This window comes from Mustela nigripes, chromosome 1, assembly GCF_022355385.1.
Source record: "Mustela nigripes isolate SB6536 chromosome 1, MUSNIG.SB6536, whole genome shotgun sequence".
NCBI classification, from domain to species: Eukaryota; Metazoa; Chordata; class Mammalia; order Carnivora; family Mustelidae; genus Mustela; species Mustela nigripes.
Genome location: NC_081557.1, coordinates 243,693,736 through 243,719,724, shown reverse-complemented (window position 1 = coordinate 243,719,724; position 25,989 = coordinate 243,693,736). Strand labels below are relative to the sequence as shown.

The following is a 25,989-nucleotide window of genomic DNA, read 5'->3' as shown; positions in this document are numbered from 1 at the left end:
TTTAATGATTAAAACTCTGGTGGGTTTCTGCTTAATCATACAAACATGATAGATTTAACTATAGCTTGAGTCTACTTAAATACATTGGTGTTTACGTAATCCATCTGGAATCCTAGAGCTCATCATTCGAAGCTGTATGGTTGCTATTTGGATAGTCCTATCCTCTGTGCATTGCAGACTGTCTCTCTCTAGTGTCTCTTCCCTCCGTGTCGCAGGAGAATATGCACACTGTCACTGTGGCAAGAGGCCAGAACCTGGAAGATGAAAGGGCGAAGGTTTCCAGGGGCAGGGAGGCTCCAAGGGCAGATGGGTGGAGCTTTAAAGGCTCAGGTCTAAATCCCCACCCACCTGGCTGTATCCAGACAGAGACCCATTTGAGAACTACCCAAGGACCAGAAGGTATGCCTTAGAAACTGCTACTGTTGTTGTGTTCTTCCTATACCTTATCAAACATACCTTCTGCTTTCTTCTAATTGTTTTAACTTCCCTTTTATAGAAGAATGGCCTCTTGGTTTCTGTTGTACTTTCTGTTTTTTCTAGAGCCTTCCTATCTCACTCTCTGACACACACACCTCCAGTATCTCGGCTTCCTCATACTTAGGCTTGAATGTGTCCATTTAAAGACTGACATTTTACCTAATTGTTTTCCAGTTTCCTTAGAAAGTTTTTCTAGAGTTCTCAGGAGTTCTTTACCTAGTACATGAAAGTCTGTATACAGTACGCATAATTTTTCTTTACAAATCAGTGTCTTTCATTTTAAGACAAAGTTATCTAGCTTTTTGAACTCAAATTTATTAGTTAACATATAAACCTCAACTTAAAAAGAACCAGGTCAGTGAAAATTTTTAACATGCTCCCAATAAGTATTTGTCACTCATATGTTTCTCTTCAGTACTGCAGAATAAGGTGCCTGTGAATGACCGTGTTCTGGGATTGCTCATATTGTTACATTCACAAGGTCTACACTTGTATTTATGATGATTGCGGCTTTGAATATAGAGACAAATATCCTTCTGGCTGGACAAGTTAATTCAATGTCTGGTATTGTGTAAGAAGTACGCCATCAAAATAAATCACTGCTCCATGCTGTAGGGTACCGTTACGGTTCGTGGACACATGTACCTCGATTTAGGTGCCCTTTAAAATGTAGGAGAGTTGACCTTGTATAAAACCAAAGTTTAAAAGTTACATGTTTCATTTCATTCACTCCGTGCACTTATTTATCCAAACAGGATAGCCTTGGGACAGACTAGAGACTATTGAAAATATAAAACATGGGGAGAAGGGAGAGGAATTATATATATATATATGTAGTTCTTCTAGTCATAAAAAAAAAAAAAAAGAGTCTCTTGTGAATGGATCTCTCTCTCTCTTTCTCTCTCTATATATACACACACACACATCTATATTTGGAAATATGTGAAATATATATATTTGGAAAACATGGCCCTTCTGGGAACTTACAGCCTTTTGGGGAGTTTACTATCCATTTTCTTTGAAAATTTTTGTGTATACACATTTAGCCATTGTAGATACTTACTTTAAAATTTTCAATTGCTTCTCAAACTTTGATGAAAATGATACTTGATATTTATGTATCTCATTAAATCCTGATGGTGCTGATGCAGAACATCATTTTTATAACCCATTTTGCTTATGTTGTGTCTAAATTTCAAAATTTAAAGTCACAAAAAATGTAAATTTAATTTAATTTTTTAAAAAATCAAGAGTCTCCTTTGTGAGTTGAACTTGCCCTTCATATAGTTCATAGTTTAGTGTAACTGGATGGCTTGTCACTCACATAATAAACCACATAGCTGATTACAGGTTGTAGATAAGCATAATAGACTTTGCTCAGTACTAATGACCAGCAAAAAAACAGAAGTCTTTAATCTTGGTAGGTTTTCCTCCAAAGCAGACTGCACGGTGAGTATACTTGGAATAACAGACACAGAGGTGAGGACCAAGTGAATATTTTCTAGAAAATCAGAGGAGTTATTTCTTTAAATTGTGACATAAATGTAATTGCATACTATAGCTTTACCATTTTGTTAAAGCCTTTGAGAGAGAGAGAGAGAAATCGAGTGTGGTTGGGGTGGGGAGGAGGGAGAAGAGGAGGGAGAAGAAGCAGCAGACTCCGAGCTGGGATTGGGACCTGAGCCTAAGGCAGACACTTAACCGATTGAACTACCCAGGCACCCCATAGCTTTACCATTTTTAAGCTACATTTTAATGCCCCAAGTTCTAAGAAATCAAATGCACTTAAATTGATAATCAAGGCAAAATAATTTTCCTAAACCTTAAATTGAAATTTGAATTTTCTGCTTCTTCGACATTAATTGTCACATACATTATTTTGAATAAGGCCATTCATTTTCCTTTCTCTAGGCATTATGAAAAACCTACATTTCCAAGTCCTAACAATGCTAACAGGTCTTTATTTTACTGGAACAATGACAAACCCATCCAGAAAAGGCAGTATTTTATTCAGTTCGGAGTGTCAATGGAATGGACATCTTCTGACAAACTGTTCTTTTACTGGAAAGCATGATACCCGTGCGGACATGCCCCGGGCAGCGGCCACACTGGATGCAAGTGCCAGTTTCCTTAGGGATCTCATACAGTCTCGCGTGAGAAAAGACCGGAATATAAAACATCTGGACCTCAGTAACAATCACATTTCGAACATCAGCTTAAGCCCTCTTGCACACTTCCACACTTTGGAAATACTAAACCTCAGCAACGGTTCCATTCGCTCGCTCTCTCTGGATCTACCCAGTGCCAAGTCCTCATGGGGGAAATGCCACAGAAGCAGCGGCAGGCATGGGCTTCCGTTTCTAAAGTTGTTAATTCTTCAAAGAAACAAACTCACTGACATTCCCAAGGGTAAGTACGATTTTAAGAGATGGGCTAGCCCCGAGAAACAAGGAGATGTTCTATGCCTGTAAGAATCCCATGTTTGTTGTCAGTTTTGAGGAAATTGCTAAAAGTAAAGCAGTTTCATCAGGACAGATAAATGAGTTTCTTAGCGGAATTTCAAGTTAAAATATGTGGAATTCATAGCCAATGCAATTGAATCTCTCATCATTATAACTTACATTAATGTAATAGAGCTTTGTTGACAGAGACTAGGAAGTATTTAAGTGCTAAATAATCATGACTTCAGATTATCTACATTGATTATCATATATTTGTTATTAAATATAGGAAGTACTAAGAAATAACTAGTTTATATGTTTTCAGTGTATAGCACAATTCCAATTAAGTATGTTGCCATATTTATAATTTTTGTTTTCTTAGAATACGTTTTACATCAGCTTGGAGGACAATGGTGTCCTCCAAGTGTAGACGAGAAATATGCTAAAGTTGTATGATCACTATGTAAACTTTCTCATTATCAAATCAAAATCAGAATTCTTTATCCTGGTTTCTAACAGGATACTCCACATATCCTGTTGTTTAATAAATTCTCATGGCTTCTGGCATTCAGTAATCCACATGTTGGACCTCCTTAACTAATCACCAATATTTTATTAAGAAAATATATCAGATTCATAATCTGCAACTTCCTTTGCCTTTTTTAATACCCAGGAGTGCCAGACAATTTCCTTTCCTTGTTTATTTTTAGTCTTGGTCACTATTTGCTAAGTACTTACCTTATATGAGACATTCTGCTAGAAAAAGAAAATGTAAGGATATTGTCTTTTTTTCTCCATCCCAAGTTATGCGTATTTCGTTTTTTTCTTATTTTCCATTCTTTCCTTTCATATTTTTATTGTTTTCCTTTTTCCCCAGCCTTTGGTCTTGTTTGAAGCATCATTTTGGCAATAGCCTGCCAGGTGAAGGAATGACTATCCCAGTCATCAGATCAACAGAATTATGTGGGAAAGGGAAGAGTCTTCCCTCCCTAAGCTTTTTCATAAAAGCAATGTGCAGGATTTTCAGTGTGAAGTATAAACTAATTGCACCTTATTTGATAATTTTTATCGTATTCTTATTTTTAAAACCCTGCTGTTTGTAGAACATTAGTAATTTAAAAAAAATTTAAAGGAGAAAACTTTTAAGTCCTTCATGTTATACAGTTGACCTTGGTACAGATCTACTTATATATGGATTTCTTTTTATAAGTACTACAGAACACTGTAAATATATTTTCTCTTCCTTACAATTTTCTTAATAACATCTACAGTATATAATACATACAACATACAACATATTTGTTAATTGACTTTGTTATGGGCAAGGCTTCTAGTCAAAAGCAGGCTTTTAGTAGTTAGGGGGAGCTAAAGATATATGTAATTTTTTTTTTTTAAGATTTTATTTATTTATTTGACAGAGAGAGATTACAAGTAGGCAGAGAGGCAGGCAGAGAGAGAGAGGAGGAAGCAGGCTCCCTGCTGAGCAGAGAGCCCGATGTGGAACTCGATCCCAGGACCCTGAGATCATGACCTGAGCCGAAGGCAGCAGCTTAACCCACTGAGCCACCCAGGTGCCCGATATATGTAATTTTTTTACTGTGCAGGGGATCAGCACCCCTCCATCCTGTGTTGTTCAAGGATCAACTGTATATATTCTTTAAGTCTATTCCTCATGTCTATGTGCATATTTTTCTTTCAAAATTGGATCATACTTTCCATAATATTTCATAATTTGTATTTTCATGTCACAGTCCATTTTGAACATCTTTCTATAATTAAGCAATCTCATAAATAGTATTTTATATTATTGAATAGCTTTGATATATACATACATTATAACTGGGTTAATCAAACAACATTTAGACTACTGCCACTTTTTTGCTATAACTCTGTGATGATCATCATGGTAGCTACACATATGCATATGATATAACATAATTTTAACTAGTAGATGTGAATTTCAATCCATAAGTTCAAGTGTACTAGAGAAATAACCTTCTGATGTCTATACCCCAACATAATTTCTGATTCTGAGCTCGCATTCTAGTAGACTCAGTTAGGGATGGGGTGTGAGATGCTTGTACTTAGTATCAGTCTTCCATTAGCTTTCCTCTGCTTTTCCCCAAATTTGTACCACAGCTCTAGAATCTTATACCCTGACAAGGCATCAAAGTGTGCATGTGCATGTGCATGTCTCTGTGTGTGTGTGGGCACGCGCACACGTGCATGTCTGTGTGCGTGTCTCTCTCCGTCTACGTGTGTCCCCTACCAACCCTGCCAGCCAGAGAACATTTCTTTTCAGTTTTTTAGTTCGAAGAAAATTCTTCACATTTTTTTGTTTCTTCAAAACACTCTGTCTAGATCTAGAAATTCCTTTCATCTAAAGGTTTAGGCCTTTGGAAACAAAAGCCAGAAAGACTTGTAGACTCCTCTGTTTTCTGCCTTGCCCTGTGCCTCCCCTGGCGTAGTTAACACAGAGCCTCCTTTCTGGTTGAATGGGGAGAAATGGAAAAAGAGACATAGAGATAAAAGAGCAATATGTCAAAATAATCTCCCATCACTTAACTTCTCTCCTTAAGGCAGATGTATTCCCCAGAGCTAATTGGAGTTCAGAGGGACTACAATACCATTTAAGGACCAAACACCCCTATCCTATAAAATGCATATACAACCCCATCTTTCTTTTCCAAGTTGAATTTCTGCCTCCCCAAAAGATCAGAAAAAATGTTACACTTACAAAGGAGAAGAAAAGGTGATGAGCCAGTCATGTATCTGAAACTCCATTAGAACTCTAGCAGACGAAACCGTAGAGAGATGAATGAAACCAGCTGATAGTGGGAGGCCAATGTAAGCTCTGAATCTAACTGGACATAATTCAGAGCTCTTTTATCCGTAGCATTTTGTGACTTGGATTATTTTCCTCTAATCGCCCTATCCTTCAGCTGAGCCCGCCTGTAACATCCCTTTGCCATTCCACGATTCTGTGACCGTCGCTCAGTCACCCTGACTTTGAAATCCCATTTTGGAGGGGGAAACCCGGTAAAAGAAAGGGCGATGCTGCCGGGAGTACCTTTCTATTTCCGACCCTCCCTTTGTTCTTTGATTCCTTTGTTCTAAGCCTGGGTAAAGGCAGCATCTGGGGGCCCCTGGCTGGCTCAGTCGGTACAGCATGCTGCTAATTATCTTGGGGCTCTGAGTTTGAGCCCCACATTGGGGGTACAGTTTACTTTAAAAAAATTTTGGTTACAAAGGTAACATATTGATAATATAATATTTACTCATAGAATTGTAGTGAGGATTCAAGGAAAAATGTATTTCTTTTTTTTTTTTTAAGATTTTATTTATTTATTTATTTGACAGACAGATCACAAATAGGCAGAGAGGCCTACAGAGGGGGTGGGGGAAGCAGGCTCCCCGCTGAGCAGAGACCCCCCCCCCAATGCGGGGCTCGATCCCAGGACCCTGAGATCATGACCTGAGCCGAAGGCAGAGGCTTAACCCACTGAACCACCCAGGCGCCCCAGGAAAATGTATTTCAAGAACCTACTGGAACATGGCCTTTGGCATAGTAAATGGTAGCTATTAAAATATGGGAAAAGTACTTTGTATACATGTAAAGTACTTTGCAAATATTAGTTATTTTTTTCTGTCTTGGCACAAACTGAGAATAGCAGTCTATTTAGAAACAAATTATCAATTCGGTTTTGTCTGAATCTCAAGTTATCTTCTAAAATGTTCAATAGCTATTGCAGTGTGGAAGGCCTGGCCCACATAATTCATGAGCTGAAACTCACTTGTGTCTGCCTGTTTATAGAAGTGCTTGCGTTCATCGAAAATAATAATAAATCAGAGATTCTCACAAAGTAGCAATCAAACAACCGGCCTTGTAACACATGTGTGCTTTTTTAAAAAATTTTTTATAAACATATAATGTATTATTAGCCCTGGGGGTACAGGTCTGTGAATCGCCATAACACTCACCATAGCACATACCCTCCCAATGTCCATAACCCCACCCCACATGTGTGTTTTTATAAATCCTGTCTCACGTCTTCAAGCAGTGACAGCTTACAGAATCCATGAAAAGTCGCTTTCACTCAGGAAGACCCACCTTTGCAGGAGCAGAAGCTCACACTGATTCACCCAGACTCAACTGATCCCGTGTCATCAGAGTCAGCTGTGATGTCACCAACAAGCTTCCCGTTGGGGAAACACCCAAGAGAAGTGCCAGCCAATGCAATTTAACTTTCTGATTCAATTCCACCTTGCTCCCAGATCTTTGGAGTACAGTGTTAATAGCAGAAAAATCAGTTTTCAAACAATGGGATCAATCTCCAGTTCAGCTATCCCACAAGCAGTATTTTGGAGTGCCCATAGAGTACCTGGAAATGCAGAAGGACCAACATCTTCCTGGGATTCCAATTAGGTTGACAGACCAAAAACTTAACACATTAAGTTCTGGAAACCAAGAGATAAATGTGTTAAAATGAGACAAAATAATACCTGTCTTTTGAAACTGGTGGAGGGAAAAAAACAAAAAACAAAAAACAAAAAAAACATAACTAGTGTATGGTAAAAACAAAAGTATGTTATAATCTGTTTCATATTTCTTCCCGATTGCTGTTGAATTATGGAAATACCAATAAGCTGTATTTTCAAAACCGGGTCAGGTTCTAAAATAGCCACATGAATGTATGTCAGTAAGCTAAGAGGGCCTGGTGTTTGGCTCACCTATATAAAACTGACCACCTTGAGGGCTGACCTAATGAATAAAATATCTTGTCTACGACCATTTCAGACTCTTTCAATTCTCAATACTCTTTGAACTTAAAGCCATAACTCCCTGAATATCATTGTTCTATGTTATCAGATTATCACTCTTAGGAGAGCATTTAAGAAGTTCATAGTCCAGGGGCGCCTGGATGCCTCAGTGGGTTAAGCCTCTGCCTTCAGCCCAGGTCATGATCCCAGGGTCCTGGGATCAAGCTCCGAGTCAGGCTCTCTGCTCAGCAGGGAGCCTGCTTCCCTTCCTCTCTCTCTGCCTGCCTCTCTGCCTACTTGTGATCTGTTTGTCAAATAAATAAATAAAATCTTAAAAAAAAAAAAAAAAGAAGTTCATAGTCCAAAGGAACATTCCTAAGGCAATTTAGTGTCTGGGTGTACCCTCTATGGCCTTTCTTCTAAGAGACACTGAGACAATTTCTTAGAAATAATAAAAATGCCTCTGGCTGCTTCAATGCAAAAACTAATCAGATTCCTGCCTCCTCTGGCTTGTGTGATCATCGGAAAACAGTTCAATAAATAATTCCTTCTCCACAAAAGTGCCTCCATATTTTCCTCCCGATGTTCAACTCCCCTCTCTGGAAACATGGAATCTACCTTCCGATGGCCACGCCCCAGCTGTCACTGCCTCTCCCCACTTCTTTTGTTCACCTGAGTACCCTCTCAACATTGATTCGCCATGCAAAATTTTTAAAAGAACACATTTCCCCATTGAGAAACGCACCCAAGTACTGTGGAAAATTTGCTCAAATTTCCCAACCCTACTCTGGGAGACCCTAAGCGAACAATGTCATTTATAGGACTCCACCAGTTCTCTTAATAGAATTAAACCTTAATTCTCTGAAATTGGAAATAGATGGAAATTTTTCAGGTAGGAGCTATAACTGAACTTAACCGTCTTAATTCTTTTTTTTTTTTTTAAGATTTTATTTATTTATCAGAGAGAGAGAGAGCAAGCACAGGCAGACAGAGTGGTAGGCAGAGGGAGAAGCAGGCTCCCTGCTAGCAAGGAGCCCGATGTGGGACTCAATCCCAGGATGCTGGGATCATGACCTGAGCTGAAGGCAGCTGCTCAACCAACTGAGCCACCCTGGCGTCCCAACAGTCTGAATTCTTATCTGCAGAGTTTACCTTCCTCTTGGGGATCTTAGCTTGATATTATGAAGGGAGTCAAATAAGGGGGTATCCTCGTAACTCTCTGCCTTCAAAGTCCCTATTCCCACCCCCACCCCCACCCCCACCAACCCATGCTTAGAATGTTCTGGTCCCATTCTTCTTATTTACCCTTATACCTCTTATATTACTCTATTTACCTGTTAACTGACCTTAAACAAGACACTTAACCTATACAAAGCTGCCTGGTTCTTATTTTTAACTGAGGATGATGGCGTATACGGGGAGGTTATGAGGGTTAGCGACAGTGCTTGTAAAAACTTTAACACGTAGAGTGATGATACATGTGAAACATTTCTCACAGCATCTGGTACATAACAGGTGCTCGAACAATGTCAGCTCCCCTCTAGTGCCTTTTGATCATCCTGAGTCTCTAATTCTCTGTTCCCCATCCCAGTCTTTGCTGTGATGGTCATTTCTGTGATCTGAGGTACAATGGGTGATTTCCATTCTCTTTCTGCAAAAGTTCAGAGTTCATGTGAAGTTCAGAATACCCATCAACTATCTTGTTGTTGGTTAGACTTCTGGAAGTCTGAACATTATCAGAGGCCCCCGCTCGTGTGTCTGCTTTGCACTCTTTGATCTGTCCTTTGACTCACTGAACCACACTGACCCATGAGACCATCACCACTGTTGGATAATGAACTGGCTGCATCCCCAAAGCTCCTCATGCCCTTTATGATTTATCCTTCCCACCCATCCTCTCCCTTCAGTAACCAATGACCTCCTTCCCGATACTATATATTAGTTTGTATTTTCCATAAGTTTATATTCATGCAATTATATTATATGGGTTTTTTTTTTGGTATAGCTCCTTGCATTCAGCATAATTACTTTGAGATTCATCCATGGCATTGTATGTATTAAAAGTTCATTCCTTTTCATTGCCAGAATTCATTGCATGGATATACATTTACCTGTTTGTGGGCACATTGGCTGTCTTTTTGGTTATTATAAATAAACCTGATAGCTAAAGGGATGGAGAAATATAAACCATTAAATGTTCCTGGGTGGCTCCACTGGTTAAGGGTCTGCCTCTGGCTCAGGTCATGATCCCAGGGTCCTGGGATCAAGCCCTGAATCGGGCTCCCTGCTCAGCAAGGATCCTGCTTCTCCCTCTGCCTCTGCTGCTCCCCCTGCTTGTGCTTTCTTGCTTTCACTCTCTCTCTCTCTCTCTATTTCCCTCTCTGTCAAATAAAATCATTAAAAAAATGATAAACCATTAGATAAACACTAGCCAAAAGAAAAGTGGAGTGACTATATTAATTTCAGACAAAGGAGACTTTAGAACAAGAAAACTATCAGGGATAAATAAAGCACTATATAAAGGGGATAAAGGGTCCAATTCTTGAAGAAGATGGAATAATTTTAAATGTGAATGTGCCTAACAACAGAGTGTCAAAATATGTGAGGAAATACTGACAACTGAAAAAGAAAATTTTAAAAATCCACTATAGTTGGAAACTTGCAGCACTCCCCTGCCAGTTGATAGATGAAGCCGGCAGGTAATCAGTAAGGATGTAGTTGACTTGAATATCACTATCAGTCAACTTGATTCAACTGGCATGTATGGGATACTCCCTCCAACAATAGTAGAATATACATTTTTTTCCACTGTACATGAAACATTTACCAAGACAGACCACATTCTGGGCCCATAAAGCACAACTTAACAAACTTGAATAAAAAACAGAAAGCATGCAAAGTATGTTCACAGATTACAATGGAATTAAACTGGAAATCAGCAGCAGAAGTTCCAAATCCCTGGAACTTAAACAACACATTTCTAGATAACACATGTGTCACAGGAGAAGTCTCAAGAGGGATTTGAAAATATTTTAAGCTAAGTGAAAATGAAAATTCAGTCTATCAAAATTTGTGAGATATGGCAAAAGCAGCAGTTCAAGGGAAATGTATAGCATTAAAAGCATCCACTGGAAGATAAGTCTAAAATCAAAAACATAAGTTTCCACCTTGAGAAATTAAGTAAGAGCCATGTGTGCCTAAAGCAAGCAGAAGAAAAGAAATAATAGAAATTGCAGAAGTAATCGATGAAATTTAAAACAGGAGAAACAATGGATAAAATCAACGAAGCCAAAATGTGTTTCTTTGAAAAAATAAAATAAAATTGATAATTCTCTAAACCAACCAAGCCAAACTAACCAAGAAAAAAAACTTAAGAAGACACAAACTGCCAGTATCAGAGATGAGAGAGGGATTATTGCTACTGTTCCTATCAACGTCAAAAGAATAATGAAACAAAGTCTTTGTGGTGATACATGCTTTCATTTCTCTTGGGTAAATTACCTAGGCAGACAAGGCCTGAGTTGTATGTCAAGTAGATGTTTAACTTTTGAAGAAATTGCCAGTGTTGTATGCAGTGGTTGTATCATTTTAAATCCCCACCAGCACTGTGTAAGGATTTCAGTCGTCCTACATCCTTACCCATACCAGGTATGGGCCATCTTTTTAATTTTAGCCATATATCGTTGTGGTTTTAATTTGGATTTCCCTAGTGACTATTGATATTGAATATCTTTCTGTGCGCTTATTTGCCATCCGTTATGTCTCTAATGATGTATATAAATCTTTGGCCAGTGTCTATTTTTTTCTCTTCTGCATACAAGACTTTTCACAGATATGTGATTTGTAAATATTTTCTCTCCCAGTCTGAGGCTTGAGTATTTTTTTTATTTTAATAATGTCTTTCACAGAGCAGAATTTTAAATTTTTGTGAAATACATTTCATCACTTTGTTAGTTTATAAATTGTGTTTTGGTGTCATATCTAAGAAATCTTTGCTGAATCCAAAGTCACGAAGATTTTTCTATGTTTTCTTCTAGAAGTTTTGTAACTTTACTTTTTTACATTTTATATTTTAGGTTTATGATCTATTTATATTTAGGTTAAAATTTAGGATTTTTAAAAAATATTTTATTTATTTATTTGACAGAGAGAGAGAGACAGAGAATGGGAACACAAGCAGGGGGAGTGAAAGAGGGCAAAGCAGGCTCCCCACCAAAGCAGGGAGCCCAATGCAGGGCTCGATCCCAGGACCTTGGGACCATGACCTGAGCCAAAGGCAGATGCTTAATGACTGAGCCACTCAGGTGCCCTAAAACCTAGGTTTTTACATTAGGTTTATGACAGTTTTAAAATAGTTTTAATTTTTTGTATGTGGTATGAATAACATATAGAAGTTTTTAAAGGCGGGCGATTATTCCAACACCATTTATAGAAAAGACTATTTTTTCTATCCTTTTACAGGTATCCTGCTCATATTCCTATATTTAAAGCAGTTTTCTTGTAGGAATTGAATAGTTGACTCTTGAATTTTTATCCAAACTGGGAATCTTTGCCTTTTATTTGGTATTTTTAGACTGTTATTTCTATCTATCATCTTGGTATTTTTTCTATTTGTTCCTTCTGTTCTTTGTTCCCCCTTTTATCTTTTTCTGATTTTTTCTGCATTAATTGTGTATCTTTAAAATTAATCCTCTGTATTTAATCAATCCTCTTTAATTAATCTTAAAATTAATCCTCTCTATCTCCTTTGCAGGCTGACTAGCCATACTTTTTTGCTGTTGTGGTGTTATTTTGTGGTTGCTTTGGGATTTGCAATACACACCCTGACATCACAGCCTGTTTTATGTCGTGTTATACTGTTGGCCTGTAACACAAGGAACTTACAACTATATTCTTCCACCTCTTTTCTCCTGGTGTTTGTGCTCGGATTGTCATACACAATGCTACATATATATTGACCCCTACATATATATTATAAGTCCTACAGTACATGTTTACTATTTTTGCGTGTGTGTGTGTGTGTGTGTGTGTGTGTGTGAAATGTTCATGGTTAAACGGTAACAACTAAAAGACCTGAGCTTCAATCCCGGCACCACAGCTCCACCTACTAAGATATGGGTTAAGCTCTTAACTTCACTGCACCTAGATTTTGTTGTTGACGAGATGCTAACAATGTCCAGGGCTTTGTGATGATTTAAAGGAGATGTCTGGGAAGTGCTTAGAGCATAAAGAGAGTATACAATTAAACAGGAGTTTTGTTTTGTTTTGTTTTAAACCACATTGTTTATTTTATTTTATTTATTTATTTGACAGAGAGATCACAGGTAGACAGAGAGGTAGGCAGAGAGAGAGGAGGAAGCAGGCTCCCCGCTGAGCAGAGAGCCCGAGGTGCGGCTCAATCCCAGGACCCTGAGACCATGACCTGAGCTGAAGGCAGAGACTTAACCCACTGAGCCACCCAGGTGCCCCTAAACAAGAGTTTTTAAATGATTTCTTCCAGGGTACCTGGGTGGCTCAGTGGGTTAAAGCCTCTGCCTTCAGCTCAGGTCATGATCTCAGGGTCCTGGGATCGAGCCCCACGTCGGACTCTCTGCTCAGTGGGGGGACTACTCCCCCTACCACCACCTGCCTCTCTGCCTACTTGTGATATCTGTCAAATAAATAAGTAAAATCTTAAAAAAAAAAATAAAGTAGAATGATTTCTTCCCTCCACTGAACTCCTAGGGTCCGTGTTCCATTCAAATTAAGCAACGAGACCTTACAGGAACTGTAAGAGTAGCATGCTGGAGCGTAAGGGCTCAGATAACCAGGAACTTTTTCTCATGTGTATGTCTTAGCACTCACTCCAACACGAGGATGCTGTGCTCTGTTTGTCCTCAGCACTAAGTGCCTGGCTCCTAATGTTTTGATTGAGTTGTTGTAATGATCTCTTAATCAGTTCAGCTGTTGTGAACATATGATAACATCAATGTCCGACTATTTACATTAAGTCATCATCTCTGCATAATCAATTTGGTAACGAGTACCTTGCAGACTGTAGACAAGCAATACTCCCTTCTGGAATTGAACCAACCTGTTCTGCTAAGTAGCAGCTGGTTGGAGAAACAGACGACCTATGAGGGGCACCAGGGTGGCTCAGTCGGTTGAGCGTCTGCCTGCGGCTCAGGTCATGATTTCCAGGATCCTGGGATGGAGCCCCACCCACATCGGGCTCCCTGCTCAGCGGGGATTCTGCTTCTCCCTCTGCCTCTGACCCTCTCCTGCTCATGTTCTTTCTCTCTTGCTTGCTCTCTCTCAAATAAATAAATAATATCTTAAAAAAAAAAAAGACACAAACTGCGAGAACAGAGCAGAAGGGAGTTGGGAAAATGCAGGGCATCCTTATGAGACTCTTGTGGGAAATCGGGTTTGGAATTCGGCTCTGACTGGCACCTACTTCCCAGCCTTTGTGCTCTGTGCCAAATGGGCCTCCTGGTTAATCTCTGGATACAAAAACAGAGACTAAAACCCAAGTAAACAATTTTGCCAGAAAACAAAACCTCGCTACACATATTACCTGTGAAAAATAAGCGAATGCCTAGATGTGTTACAGGACCAACAAGAACTGTGGAGTGTTACTACCACTGACCAATCAGTTCATCTCCCTCCCGGCCTTTTTCCTCTGCTTGCTCAGAACATGTGTATCTGTCTGCGTGCGGCTCTTTTCCCTCCAGGAACGCTGGAATCATACTCTGGGCTGTCCTGCAACCCACGGTGAATCCTGGTCTGCTGCGCCGCTGAGCCGGCCCTCCACGGACAGCCCCGCAGGGTGTCCCCATGGTTTCACCGCGATCAACAATGGTGCAGTGAACATCACCCCCTGGATATTTTAATGTGCTTTTTTCTCTTAACAGGACTTCGGAACCTGAAATCATTACAGAGTCTGGACCTGTCGTTCAATGAGATAACGCAGATCGGTCCCTCGGACCTCCGGAACTGCCCGCGGCTGGAGAACCTTTACTTAAAAAGCAACAAGATATTCAGGATTCATCCAGAAGCCTTCAAGGACCTCAAGAAGTTACAGGTTATAAAGTGACTTTTAGAGGATTTCCAATACGCAGGCAGCTGGACAATTACATTAGAATATTTCTGCCAGAGAGTTTCTCCGCACCCAGGAGTGCAGGCTATTAGTCAAAAACTAGAAGCCTATTTTAAGGCTCAGCCGAAATTGCTGAAGTCTTTCCCTTGCCTCAAAATCAAATGCCTCAGTCATAGACATGAATTTCACTCGAACATAATACTCAGCCGCAAGAATTGGCACATTATTTTTCTAAATCAAATTAAACCCAACTTCCCATTTCCACTTAGCCGTTGGCAGGAAATTCAATCTCGGTGATCCCCGAGGCTTCCGCCCTGAGCTGCAGGGTGGGGTCACAGGTCCCCGGGGCCTGCACAGTCTGGAGCACTTGAGGCCGCTCCTCCGAGCCACCTCTGGGCGATGCTGAGCAGCCTTGGATGGAACATTGTGGGGCCCTGAAGGCCAGTTGCTTCCAAACCCACACGGGGCGTACATAATAAAAATAATCATAATAACAGCCTATACTTGTAGAATACTTACTACGTGCCTGTCTCTCAGGCACCTTGCAGTAATCTCATAATGTGCTGACAGCTGTGAACGGAAAGGCACCCCCAACCCCCCAACCAAAGCCCTGATGGGGCTTGGCCACTGCAGCCCCTGCCTCAAGCTCTCTGCTCCAACCCTCCCCACTCTTGGTGATGGGTGGGGGGCGGATTACAGTCTCCCTTCGATGCTCCTTTAGAAAGGCCAAAGGGCTTCCAGTGGGACACCTCCTGAGGTCTTAGGGAAAGATTCAGTCCCCCATACCCTCCATCACAGACCCTCACTTTTTACACAGCCCCGCATCATTTCGTAGAAACAAACTGTGAGCCCCGTAGGCAATTTTAGATGCTCTAGTAACTAGATTCAGGAAGTAAAAATAAGCAGGTGAATTTCGTTTAGAAATATATTTTTTAACCCAGTATCCTCAAATATTATCTTTAACCCATGTAACCAATATACAGATCATTAACGAGATATTTTACATTGTCGTTCATGCTAAGACTTCAGAGCCTGGCGTATATTATCCGTACCCACAGCCCAGTGGGATGAGTCACATTTCAGTGCTTGAAAGCCGTGTGTGGCTAAAGGGCCATCATACTGGAGAGTATCGACATAGCTGATTTTTCCCAGTTTTATGAAAAGTGTTATGCAAGTATAGATGGGAGACAAAATTCCAGCTACCACCTGTCAGCCGGGGCCCCCCAGGTCCCTCCTCTACTGAAAGGAGGTGAGTGAGGCAGCGGTGAGGTCGGTGGGCTCTGGGCTCAGCTGCCCGGGTTGAGACCTACCTAGCTTCTGCCACGTTGCCGCCACGCAATCTTGGGCAAGTCACCATGTCTCTCTGTGCCTCAGTTTTCTCAGGTAACATCATTCCTTTCTGATAGAAGTTCGTGAGATTTCAGTGTTTTGATGCACATAACATGTCTTGAATGTACTTGGAATATAGCAAGGTCTTTCTGAATGAAGACTGCATAGAGAAATTCGAAAGTGGCCACAGCGCCCCACTCTCTGAACATACAAAACTGTGCCACTTCTTGCTAAAAATCCTTCTAAGCGTTCCCAACAAGGGCCGGCCCCTGCCTGCCTCTCCAGCCTCGTTGCCCAACACACTCCCTTGCTCTCTTGCTTCTTCCTCACTGCTGAAATCATTTCGTTTTAGGTATCGTTCGTTGTTAGTGCCTCATCCTCATAATCTCTTTGAGGATGGACATCGTCATCTGTTTTGCTTTCTAGCGCTCAACATATGTCTAATTCATAACGTGTATCTAAAAACACTTGCCGAACAGACGAATGGATAAACTAACGATGCTCATGAATAGGAAGGTCACAAATTACTACCAAGTTGGTCGTCCAAAACCACACACATACTGTCTCACAAAACATTCTGATCTGGGGGGTCAGGAAGCCAGGCAAGGCCCTGGGTCCTTTGCTAAGGGTATTTCAAGGGGCCACAGTCAAGGTGTTGGCCAGGGTTGGAGACTCCCCGAAAGGTCCAGCTGGAGATGGACCCTCTGCCAAGCCAACATGGGTGTAGACAAGAGGCAGGTGTCAGTGGGCTGTGGCACTGAGGGCTCAGTTCCTTCCTGGCTGTCGGCCTCAGCCTGCCCTCAGTCCTGGGCCACGTGGGCTTCTCCATCGAGAAAAACATGACAAGCTAACACAATGTCATCATGGGAGTGACATCACATTGTTCTGCCATATTTGCTGGCTTAGAACCAAGTCGTAGGCTCTACCTCCTCTCCACAGGAGGAGATTCCTCAAGGGCATGAATATCAGGAGGCAGGACCATTGGGGACCATCTCTGCCACAGTAATTATCAGAGCAGATGAGAAAAGAGCACTTGGCAGTGCTCCCCAACGCCCCACAAATGAGTTGTTGGATCGCCTAGGAACCGCATTTCACATACTGTATACTGACTGTAAGTGTATTTGTGTGTGCAGTTGCCCTATGTCTGTTATTTCCTACGCATTTTTACCGTGCTTTGTAAGTGTTCGGCAGCTCACAGGGAAGAGATGCTACAGGCAAACTAAAAATGTTGTTAGCATAAAGCATTTAGCCCCAAGAAGGTTTTAAATCATCTGCAATTCTCGCCCAGGATCATACCATGTCTCCTTCTCCATTATCCTATCTACATGTTTGCTGATGGCTCTAAAAACAGGTTTCAGAACCTGATGAAACTATCTGTTACCAGAAAGCTAGAATATCAAAAGAGATGTTGATTTTTTTTTTCTTTTTCAGGAGAATGTATTTAGTCCTTACACTACACTCTGTGTCTTCCCACGTAGGAATCTTTCCAGAAGCCAGATCGATTTTTCAAATCATAAAGTCATCATCGTGTTTTGCTGGAATGAAATAGGTTTCACTGGCATTTCAAATTAGCATTCCTTTTCTTAAGCTTTCCCATTCTTCTTGGATACTGTGATTCGTGTAGCAACATTCGATGCCTCCCAATCTTTCTATAATGCACACCCTTTTCCAGTGATGGTGGATGGCTTTTTCTTTAGGCAAATTAGACTGTTCTGCTTTCATCTTTATTCCTCCTGAATCATTTTATGAGTTTTCTCTCCTTGCTTCAGTTTTGTTTTCGGTTCCATGGTTTGTAATATAAGACGCCGGGATGAACAAAATGCAGATGCACTAAAAGGAAAATCACTGCCTGAAACACACCGGAGTATTCCCTTCAGTTGTTGTTGGGGGGGGGGGGGTGTGGTTCATAAGAAAGCTCTTGATCGCAGGCAAGGCCTGGCGAAGCGAAGTAGTTTTTTCTCCCCCAACCCCAAGTCTCCTTCCTTTGGGAACCTTCCTTTGGGAGTCAAGACTGCTTGGTTACTCGGCACTAAAAAGGTTACCCTCACTGTCTCGGTTCCGGGAGAATTCTGATTCTACACGTGGTGGTCTTGGTCATGGTGCTGTTTGTTTGAATCAGCTCTATTTAGGAATTTATGGAACCCAAGATGCCAATGCTGTTTTTTCCCTGGTGTTTATAAAACAATTGACCTGGGTGACATTCAGCCTCTCTGGCTTTCATTCATGGCCTACTTTTTTTTTTCCCTTCCAGCAGGGTTTCCATTTTCTCTTTTATGATTTTTTGTTCTTCTACCTACCACCTGGCCCTCCCTAAGCCCCATGCTCCCCGCCCCCTGCTGCCTGCTGCTCCCGGCCTCCTCCCCCCAGCCCTTCCCTCCCAGGCAGTGGGAGCCCAGGCTCTCCAAGGCAGCATGTTCCAGAGGGAAAGGCATGCAGCCCTGGTGCTGGATTAGATCTCAGCTCTGACACTCCATTCATTCATTCCTTTCTCCTTTACTTACTGAGCACCCGCTGTGCACCAGGCCCCAGTACTAGGGGCTTTGTGGTGTGCACTGTGTGACCCAGCCCAGTTTCCTCCTCTGTGAAAAAGGGGAGGGGAAGGTCAAAGCACCCAGTAGAATGCCTGTTGCACAGCAGCACTCTGCAAACAGTAGCAAGAGCTATACCAGCTACCTTCCCCGCTGTATCATGTCATGGCCATCGCCAACTTCTGCAGGTCCCTGCTCTCTGTTTCCAGAGCCACTGAAGACTTTTTGTTCCCCAAGTTCTCCCTCATTTCTGATTAGACTAGAAAAATTAGTCATCTGGTATACACCAGTGGCCATAGATGCAGGGAAATGTACTACTACCCTGGAGATAATTGTTGATCCAAAAGATCTCACTTTGCTACTTCTCAACCACAGTTCTTCTGTGTTCTATGTTCTCATGGCCCAGGATCCTTGGTCACTTTCGAGATCACAATGCTTCCAGAAATTCTAGACCTGGTATCTAATTCTAGACCTTGAAAATCACAGGGAGTCTCGATTTTATCTAAAAGTACAAATTACCACTCATAGGAGAGAAGGAAGAGGAAATGACTGGGCATCTGATATAGGCACCATACTGAAAGCTTTCACATGCATCTAACCATTACGACCACCCTAGAAGGGAGGCTCCTAAAAAGTGAACAGTTTTCTGAGGCTCACAGAGTTGTTAGGGGCAGAGCAGAAATTGAAACTCAGTGTTCCCTAACTGTCAAATCAGGCCTAAATTCGTATTGCCTCCATAGCAATGTAAGCAATATCTGTAACTAATTGTTGATTTTGTCTCTGCATGTCTTCATTCACAGACTGCCCTAAATTTGTTTCTTTTCAAACAGGTTGTAGACCTCAGCAACAATGTTCTGACCGCCATCCTACCCATGATGGTCATTGCTCTGGCACTTCCCCATCTGGAGGTGGACTTGGCCGACAACCCGTGGCAGTGTGACTACAGCATGGCCGCCTTCCAAAATGTCATTTCTGACTCCTGGAGGAAAACATGGAATGGCATCTGCAGCGAGTCTGTGGGTAAGTCGGTGGCGCCTCTTCTCCCGGAGATGGTGTCAGCTGAACTGAGAAAAGCCCGTGAAATAGTCAGTCTCCTTGGAAACCACGACAGTCCCCTTGAAAGCCAGAGTGTTGATTTGGGCATTTAGTCAGCCACTGGCTGTGTCACAGAAGAGTCACTGGTACCTGTCTCCCTTGGTTCATGAATGATTGTCCTCACGTGGTCAAAGAAACGTAGTTCCAGTGGCTCGGAAATCATTGGATTTGGTCAAAAACAGTAATTTCACAGGGAGACAGAGCCCCAAAATGTCACATTTTTTTATCCCAAGTCTTTTTTTTTCTTTTAAGATTTCATTTATTTATTTGAGAGAGTGTGTAAGCAAGAGCACACACAGGAGCAGGGGGAGGGGCAGAGAGAGGGGGAGAAGCAGACTCCCTGCTGAGCAAGGAGCCTGAGGCTGCTGGACCCCAAAATCACAACCTGAGCTGTTCCCAGGACCCCGAGATCATGACCTGAGCTGAAACCAAGCATCCCAATCCCAATCCTTAACAAATAACTGATCAAAAAAGGAACTTTTAAAATGCGAGACATGATTATTTAAAGGGTTTGCCTCTGAAAACACTATATGTTAACTATACTGGAATCAAAATAAAATAAAATGCATGCTAACCCTATGAAAGTATAATCCTACTTTATATGTGTGTGTCTGTGTGTGTGTGTATACACACAAAACACACATATTTCAAAACTATACTTTTCTTTGATTTATTCCCTGACATTCTCCCAAATTGCTAGACTAGGTTACTAGAGTTGAACATTCTGGAAGACTTTTGTTTGCCATTAACCATCTGGACTAAATCTCCCAACTCCTAACTGGATATGGGGCTGGGGGAGTAGGGTAAGGTTTTTTGTAATGAGTCTTAGACTCTATTCCATTCATGACTCACGACTGCCACTTAGGTCGAAAAATGGCCATGCTTACCAGGTTCCGAAGAAATCAAGATCACAGAGAAGTCTTTTTTTTTTTTTTTTCCAAGATTTATTTATGTATTTGAGAGAAAGAGCATGAGGGGGCAGAGGGGCAGAGGGGCAGGGGGAGACTCTTCAAGCAGACTCCCTGCTGAGCACGGAGCCCCACTCAGGGCTGGATTTCCCCACCCACGAGATCATGACCTGAGCCCATCATCGGTCAGTAAAGCTGCTTGCTGTCACGCAGTGTGCCCTTGAGACATAGCCAGGTGAGGGCTGAGGGGGACCCACAGAGCCTTTCCTCCATGTCCGCTCACTGTGTTTCCCCCCCACCCCGCTTGCAGGGGATGAGGAGGCATACTGGTGGACCCCCCAAAGCAGAAGTTCCAGGGAGACCCACCTTCCTCACCATCCCACGAAGCCTGTGAAAAGCCTCCCGCCCGGCAGAGCCGAGAGGCCCCCCGCAGGTGGGTTTGAGCACTCCGACACCCCAGCAGCGGTGGGCGCCCCGGCCAGCGGGAGGCCCCACCGGCGGTCCAGGTGGGCTAGGAGCCCCAGGGATGTGCCCGCGGCTGGCAGAAAGGGAGCCCCTTCCCAGGACCTCGCCCTGGCCGTCTGCCTGGCTGTGTTTATCACGTTCTTCGTGGCCTTCTGCCTGGGGGCTTTCGCCAGGCCTTTCATTGACAGACTGTGGCACCAGAGATGCAGACGCAAGGGGCCCAGCTCGGACCGCGAGGATAACGCGGATAACGCGGATAACGCATACTGGAATGAGGGCTTCTGCAGCGACATGGAAGCTTCAGGGAAGGCCCAGCACCGGAGGACAGATCGGCCCCTCCAAGAGCCCACCGGCCCCCGCGCTGCTGTCATCCCCGACGGAGCCACAGGAGAGAGCAGACGGGAGCAGGGCCACCGGTGGAGCGGGGGGCTGGGCAGTGACAGCAGAGGGCCAGGAGGGGAGAAGGATGACATACTTCTGAGTGACCATGCAGCCCGTTCCGCTCCCCCAGGACGTCCGAATGCTGGTCATAACCAACGAATTCCAGCAGGACAGGATCACATCCGCAAGGAATATGTTCTCGGGGAAGTAAATTATGCGACTGGGGCCCAGGAAGGTTCTCCCCGCACGCCTCCAGGAGAAATGGCAGCTTCTCTCTCCAAAATGCAAATGCCTGTGAACGCACAGAGGGCTGGAGAGAATGAGCGGTTCCCTTTGGAGTTTTCCAAGGAAATGCAAGGGGGCGGTTACCTGAATTTGCTGGACACACAGCAGCAAAGGCTCCAGGAGACCAGTGCTGAGGAAGGGCCTCCTGCCTCCCACAGCGCAGTCCCACTCAGGGACTGGGGAGAGCAGAGCCCTGCACCACCCATCTTTCCTCCAGGCTGGGGCCATGACCCGCAGGTCACTCCTGCTAACGTGGAACCGGTACAGAAATGGGCTCCTTCGAGCCCTCAGTATACAATGGACTGCAACTACGATTCTGATTCCGATGAAGGGTCTTTATTTACTCTAAGTTCGACAAGTTCGGAGGGTGCAAGAAATGAGACCGAAGAAGAGACTCGCGGCAGGGAGAGCCATGGAGCCAGCGAGCCCCCGGAGGATGGGGACTCAGGGGTGAGGAAGGACTATGTTACATCACTGGAGGATCCTGACGACCATATCCCCTGCCAGAGGATTCTGGAGGAGTGTGAGAATCAGGAGGATTGTTTTGCAAAACCTCTCATTTCTGGTCCAGACTCTGGTTTGTGTGAGACTCATCTGGAAGGTGCCTCTGACACGGATACATGTGAGGGTCCATGGACCTTGCCTGCATTGTTGGGCGGTAACAGCCCCTCCAGTGATGAGCTCCCAGGCACAGTGCTCAGTGATTATGCCGCAGCTCTCCTATCGGAGACGGTAACATGGCATCACTCACTGAGAGACTTAGAGTTTTTCAATGCAGATGTCATACCACAAACACCGCCATGGCCGGCTGAAGGTCCCTCAGACCCTGACGAGAGCAACAGTCATGAAAGAGACTCAGACGTTTATAAACACGAAGCCTGCCTTCAGGAAGTAAACACAGTTCAACATGATATTCCTCTCAAGATCACTGCAGGTGAAACCTCGCAACCCGCACAACAACATTCTGAAGGGGGCCACAGGAACTCCCACCCGATGGACACCGATGCGAGCCAGGGGTTCGTATGCCCTCTGGAGGACTCGGATTCCAGAAAGGTTAGAAGCCGAACACAGGTGTTACAATCCAGTAGCGATGAGCCGACTCTCCAGGGTGAAAGAGGAGAGGGGGATTGTGCTGAAAACGGTTCCAGGAGTCAGACACCGTCATTTCAAGAGCCCCCAGATGAACCCAGCTCACCAGGAACACGGGAGCCCATCGCTGATAGACAGGGGAGTAAATACTCAGAAGCGAACCTGCTGCAGTCAGAAACAGACCATGTTCACGTCCACGTTCAAAGGCAGACCCGGGGCCACCTGCGGGGAGCTGGCCGGCTGCACGAGGGCCTGCTCTACTACGATGCGGAACTTGAAAACCAAAGGGAACTCAAGTAACATCTTGCGTTCAGATCGAAGCCCTTAGACAGACCCAGATTTTCCATCTGGGTCTGCTGAACAATCTTCAACACATTCTGCACAGAGAACCGTACAGCTTTCTGGAGGGTGATCACCAAACTATAAAGTGACGTTTAGGGAGGGTTCAGAGGAACTCCATATTTTTTCATAAGTGATGTCAAAAGAGAGACCATTTTGTAGATGGAAATGTAAATTAAAAATCAGTCTTCAAGAAAAGAAGTGGCATTTTTTGTAAAAAGGAGAAGCTATCCTGCCGCTGTCCTTCATTCGCCCTTCCTTGGCGACCTCCAGCCTGGGCTGTCAGGAGCTGTGTTCTCCTCTGTGTATCCACCTGCTGCTCTGGCATTTTCTCCACTTCCTTCCCGACACTCCTTGTCCACCTCGGGGTGCCCTCTCAAAGAGCATTCCTCAAAGATCTAATCCGTCTTCTTCACATTCCGTTCCGCTCCCCCCTCCCCACCGCTGCTTCACAACCGGCCCCACACAGACCACGCCCACATGTGCCCCATGAGGCCCCGCCTCCCTCCCCAAGTTCCAGACTCCCATTCTCAACCCCAGTAGCGCAAATCCACATAGATCATCCCGGCACCTAAAATTCATCATTTTCCTTTACAAATATGATCTCCCACAGTCTCTTTCTTGTCCAAAAATATCATGACATCCACCCAGGAAAGAGACTAAACTTGCTGTCTTATCTCTGACTCTCTGTCATGCGTTTCCTGTATCTGAGTGACCTCTGAGCTCTACGCGGGGTGGGGGGGGGGGGGGTTCGTGTATGTCTATACAAGGAGACATTTCAATGCGGCAGTCTGGAGAGAGCCAGGCAGTTGTTGTCAAACCAGGGTTTGCCCCGAAAGCACCCTTTTTCTTCTCAGAGTGTATATTTAGGGTAGATTACGATGGGAGTGGACTGAGTTTGGGAAAAGGAACTAACCATCCCCCAATCCACGTGGTGGCATCGCCACTAGCCTCCTAGGACCTGGCTTCTCAGTGACTCTTAACTTTGCCATCTCCACTCTCGACCTCCAAATAAGGCACACCCTTATCGAGCTCCTAGATTATTTGAAGTGACATTATTTTGGTGACATTTAGTACTTCTCCTGGCCCGCACTCCCCACCCCAAAAGTCTTACATTCTCTTCATCTCCCCACTAATCAAAAACCTTCGATGCAGGCACCTGGCTGTTTCAGTGAGGAGGACACGCAACTCCCGATCTCTGGGCTGTCAGTTCAAGCCCAGCATTAGGTGTAAAAAGACAAACAAACAAACAAAAACCCAAGAACCTTTGATGCGCACCATTGCCTATATAAAGACCGAATTCCATAATCTAGACTTTTCTCATGACATTGTCACTTCTGCATACATTCTGCATTCTGGTTTATATCATGTAGACCAATCATTTATTCATTTATTCATTTATTTTGCCAACCTCTGAGACCTTCAGTGGTCCCTGATCAGTTTCTCCCCTGTTGCTTGCCATTGCTATTTTGAAATCTCCTTGTCCTTGAACTTTCATTGTGAATATTTAGGCTGTCAGAAAGGAAGCCCCCTCATTCCCCACCCCACTGCAGTACACATTATGACTATCCACGTCTACACTCCTCAGCTCTGAGCTAAGAAGTCAGCATTCTATGGTCAAGGTTAATCCCTCCGGTCAGCTTTTGCTGCAGTCCTGGGCACAGATCCATTCGTGTTTCCCATTCCTTCACTTCCAAGCTTTCCCTGTCTAGTGGCTCCTTCCCACTGGCTAAAAGCATAGTCAAGCCCCTTCAACATTAAAATAAAAGGAACTGGGTGGTTCCGTTGGTTAGGCATCCAACCCTTTTTTTTTTTTTTAAGATTTTATTTATTTATTTGACAGAGAGAGATCACAAGTAGGCAGAGAGGCAGGCAGAGAGAGAGGGAAGCAGGCTCCCTGCTGAGCAGAGAGCCAGATATGGAGCTGGATCCCAGGACCCTGAGATCATGACCTGAGCCAAAGGCAGAGGCTTTAACCCACTGAGCCACCCAGGAGCCCCTCTTTTTTTTTTTTTCAATGATTTTATCTATTCATTTATTTGAGAGAGAGAGAGAGTACAAGCGGGGTGAGGGACAGAGGGAGAAGCAGACTCCCCGCTGAGCAGGGAGCGGACGCAGGGCTTGATCCTAGAACTCCAGGATCATGACCTGAGCCGAAGGCAGATACTTAACTGACTGAGCCACCCCAGGCACCCCAAGCATCCGACTCTTGATTTCAACTAGGGTCATGATCTCAGGGTCCTGGGATTGAGCCCTGAATCAGGCTTCACACTCAGCAGGGAGTCTGCTTCTCCCCCTCCTTCATGCCCTACCCCACCCCCCATTCAAGCTTTCTGTCTCTAAAACAAATAAATAAAATATTTTTAAAAAATCAATAGAAGAAAAAAACCACCCTACAGCTCCCTCACAAAACTGCCTTCTCTTTAAATAGCTAGGCTCCGCAAACGAAGGTGAAGGACCAGCGACAGGGACCACCTTCCCCACCCTTAGGTCTGCAGAGACAAAGAACCTCCGCTCCGCACACACAACGGGAGTGCGGACCTGGGCAGAGGCACAGAGCCACCAACAGTCCAGAAGCCAGCAGGAGGGGCCATCCAGCTTCGCTCTCTTCTAGCCCTTGTCTGTCAGTCTGTCAGTGCATCCCAGCCTCGGACCTCTAGAAACCAGAGAGCAAGAGAGCTCCCAGATGCTGTCCCCAGGGGTCACAAAGCAGGACGGAGGAGGGAAGAACGCAGAGCGGGAGTGGCAGATGGGGAACATCCAGCTGTGCTTTCTTCTGATTCTTCATCCCTCTGGTCATGCTTCTTCCGGCT

General features: G+C 43.7%; 1 protein-coding gene across 1 annotated transcript; it reads left to right on the top strand.

Annotated features, from left to right (window-relative positions):
* Positions 1–221: 221 nt before the first annotated feature.
* On the top strand, positions 222–23,735 carry LRRC66 (leucine rich repeat containing 66). The gene is made up of 5 exons (XM_059383718.1): positions 222–399; positions 2,389–2,886; positions 14,573–14,742; positions 19,445–19,634; positions 20,928–23,735. The coding sequence occupies exons 1-5, from the start codon at positions 222–224 to the stop codon at positions 23,135–23,137; spliced, it is 3,246 nt and encodes a 1,081-aa protein (XP_059239701.1). The 3' UTR covers positions 23,138–23,735.
* Positions 23,736–25,989: the final 2,254 nt, after the last annotated feature.

What these genes read in the sequence shown, in the direction of transcription:
- LRRC66 (XM_059383718.1), top strand. Translation starts at nt 222, where the DNA reads ATGCACACTGTCACTGTGGCAAGAGGCCAGAACCTGGAAGATGAAAGG. An exon ending in AGGACCTCAAGAAGTTACAG is followed by an intron (nt 14,743 to 19,444) that starts GTTATAAAGTGA and finishes CTTTTCAAACAG; the next exon opens with GTTGTAGACCTCAGCAACAA. An exon ending in CATCTGCAGCGAGTCTGTGG is followed by an intron (nt 19,635 to 20,927) that starts GTAAGTCGGTGG and finishes CCCCGCTTGCAG; the next exon opens with GGGATGAGGAGGCATACTGG.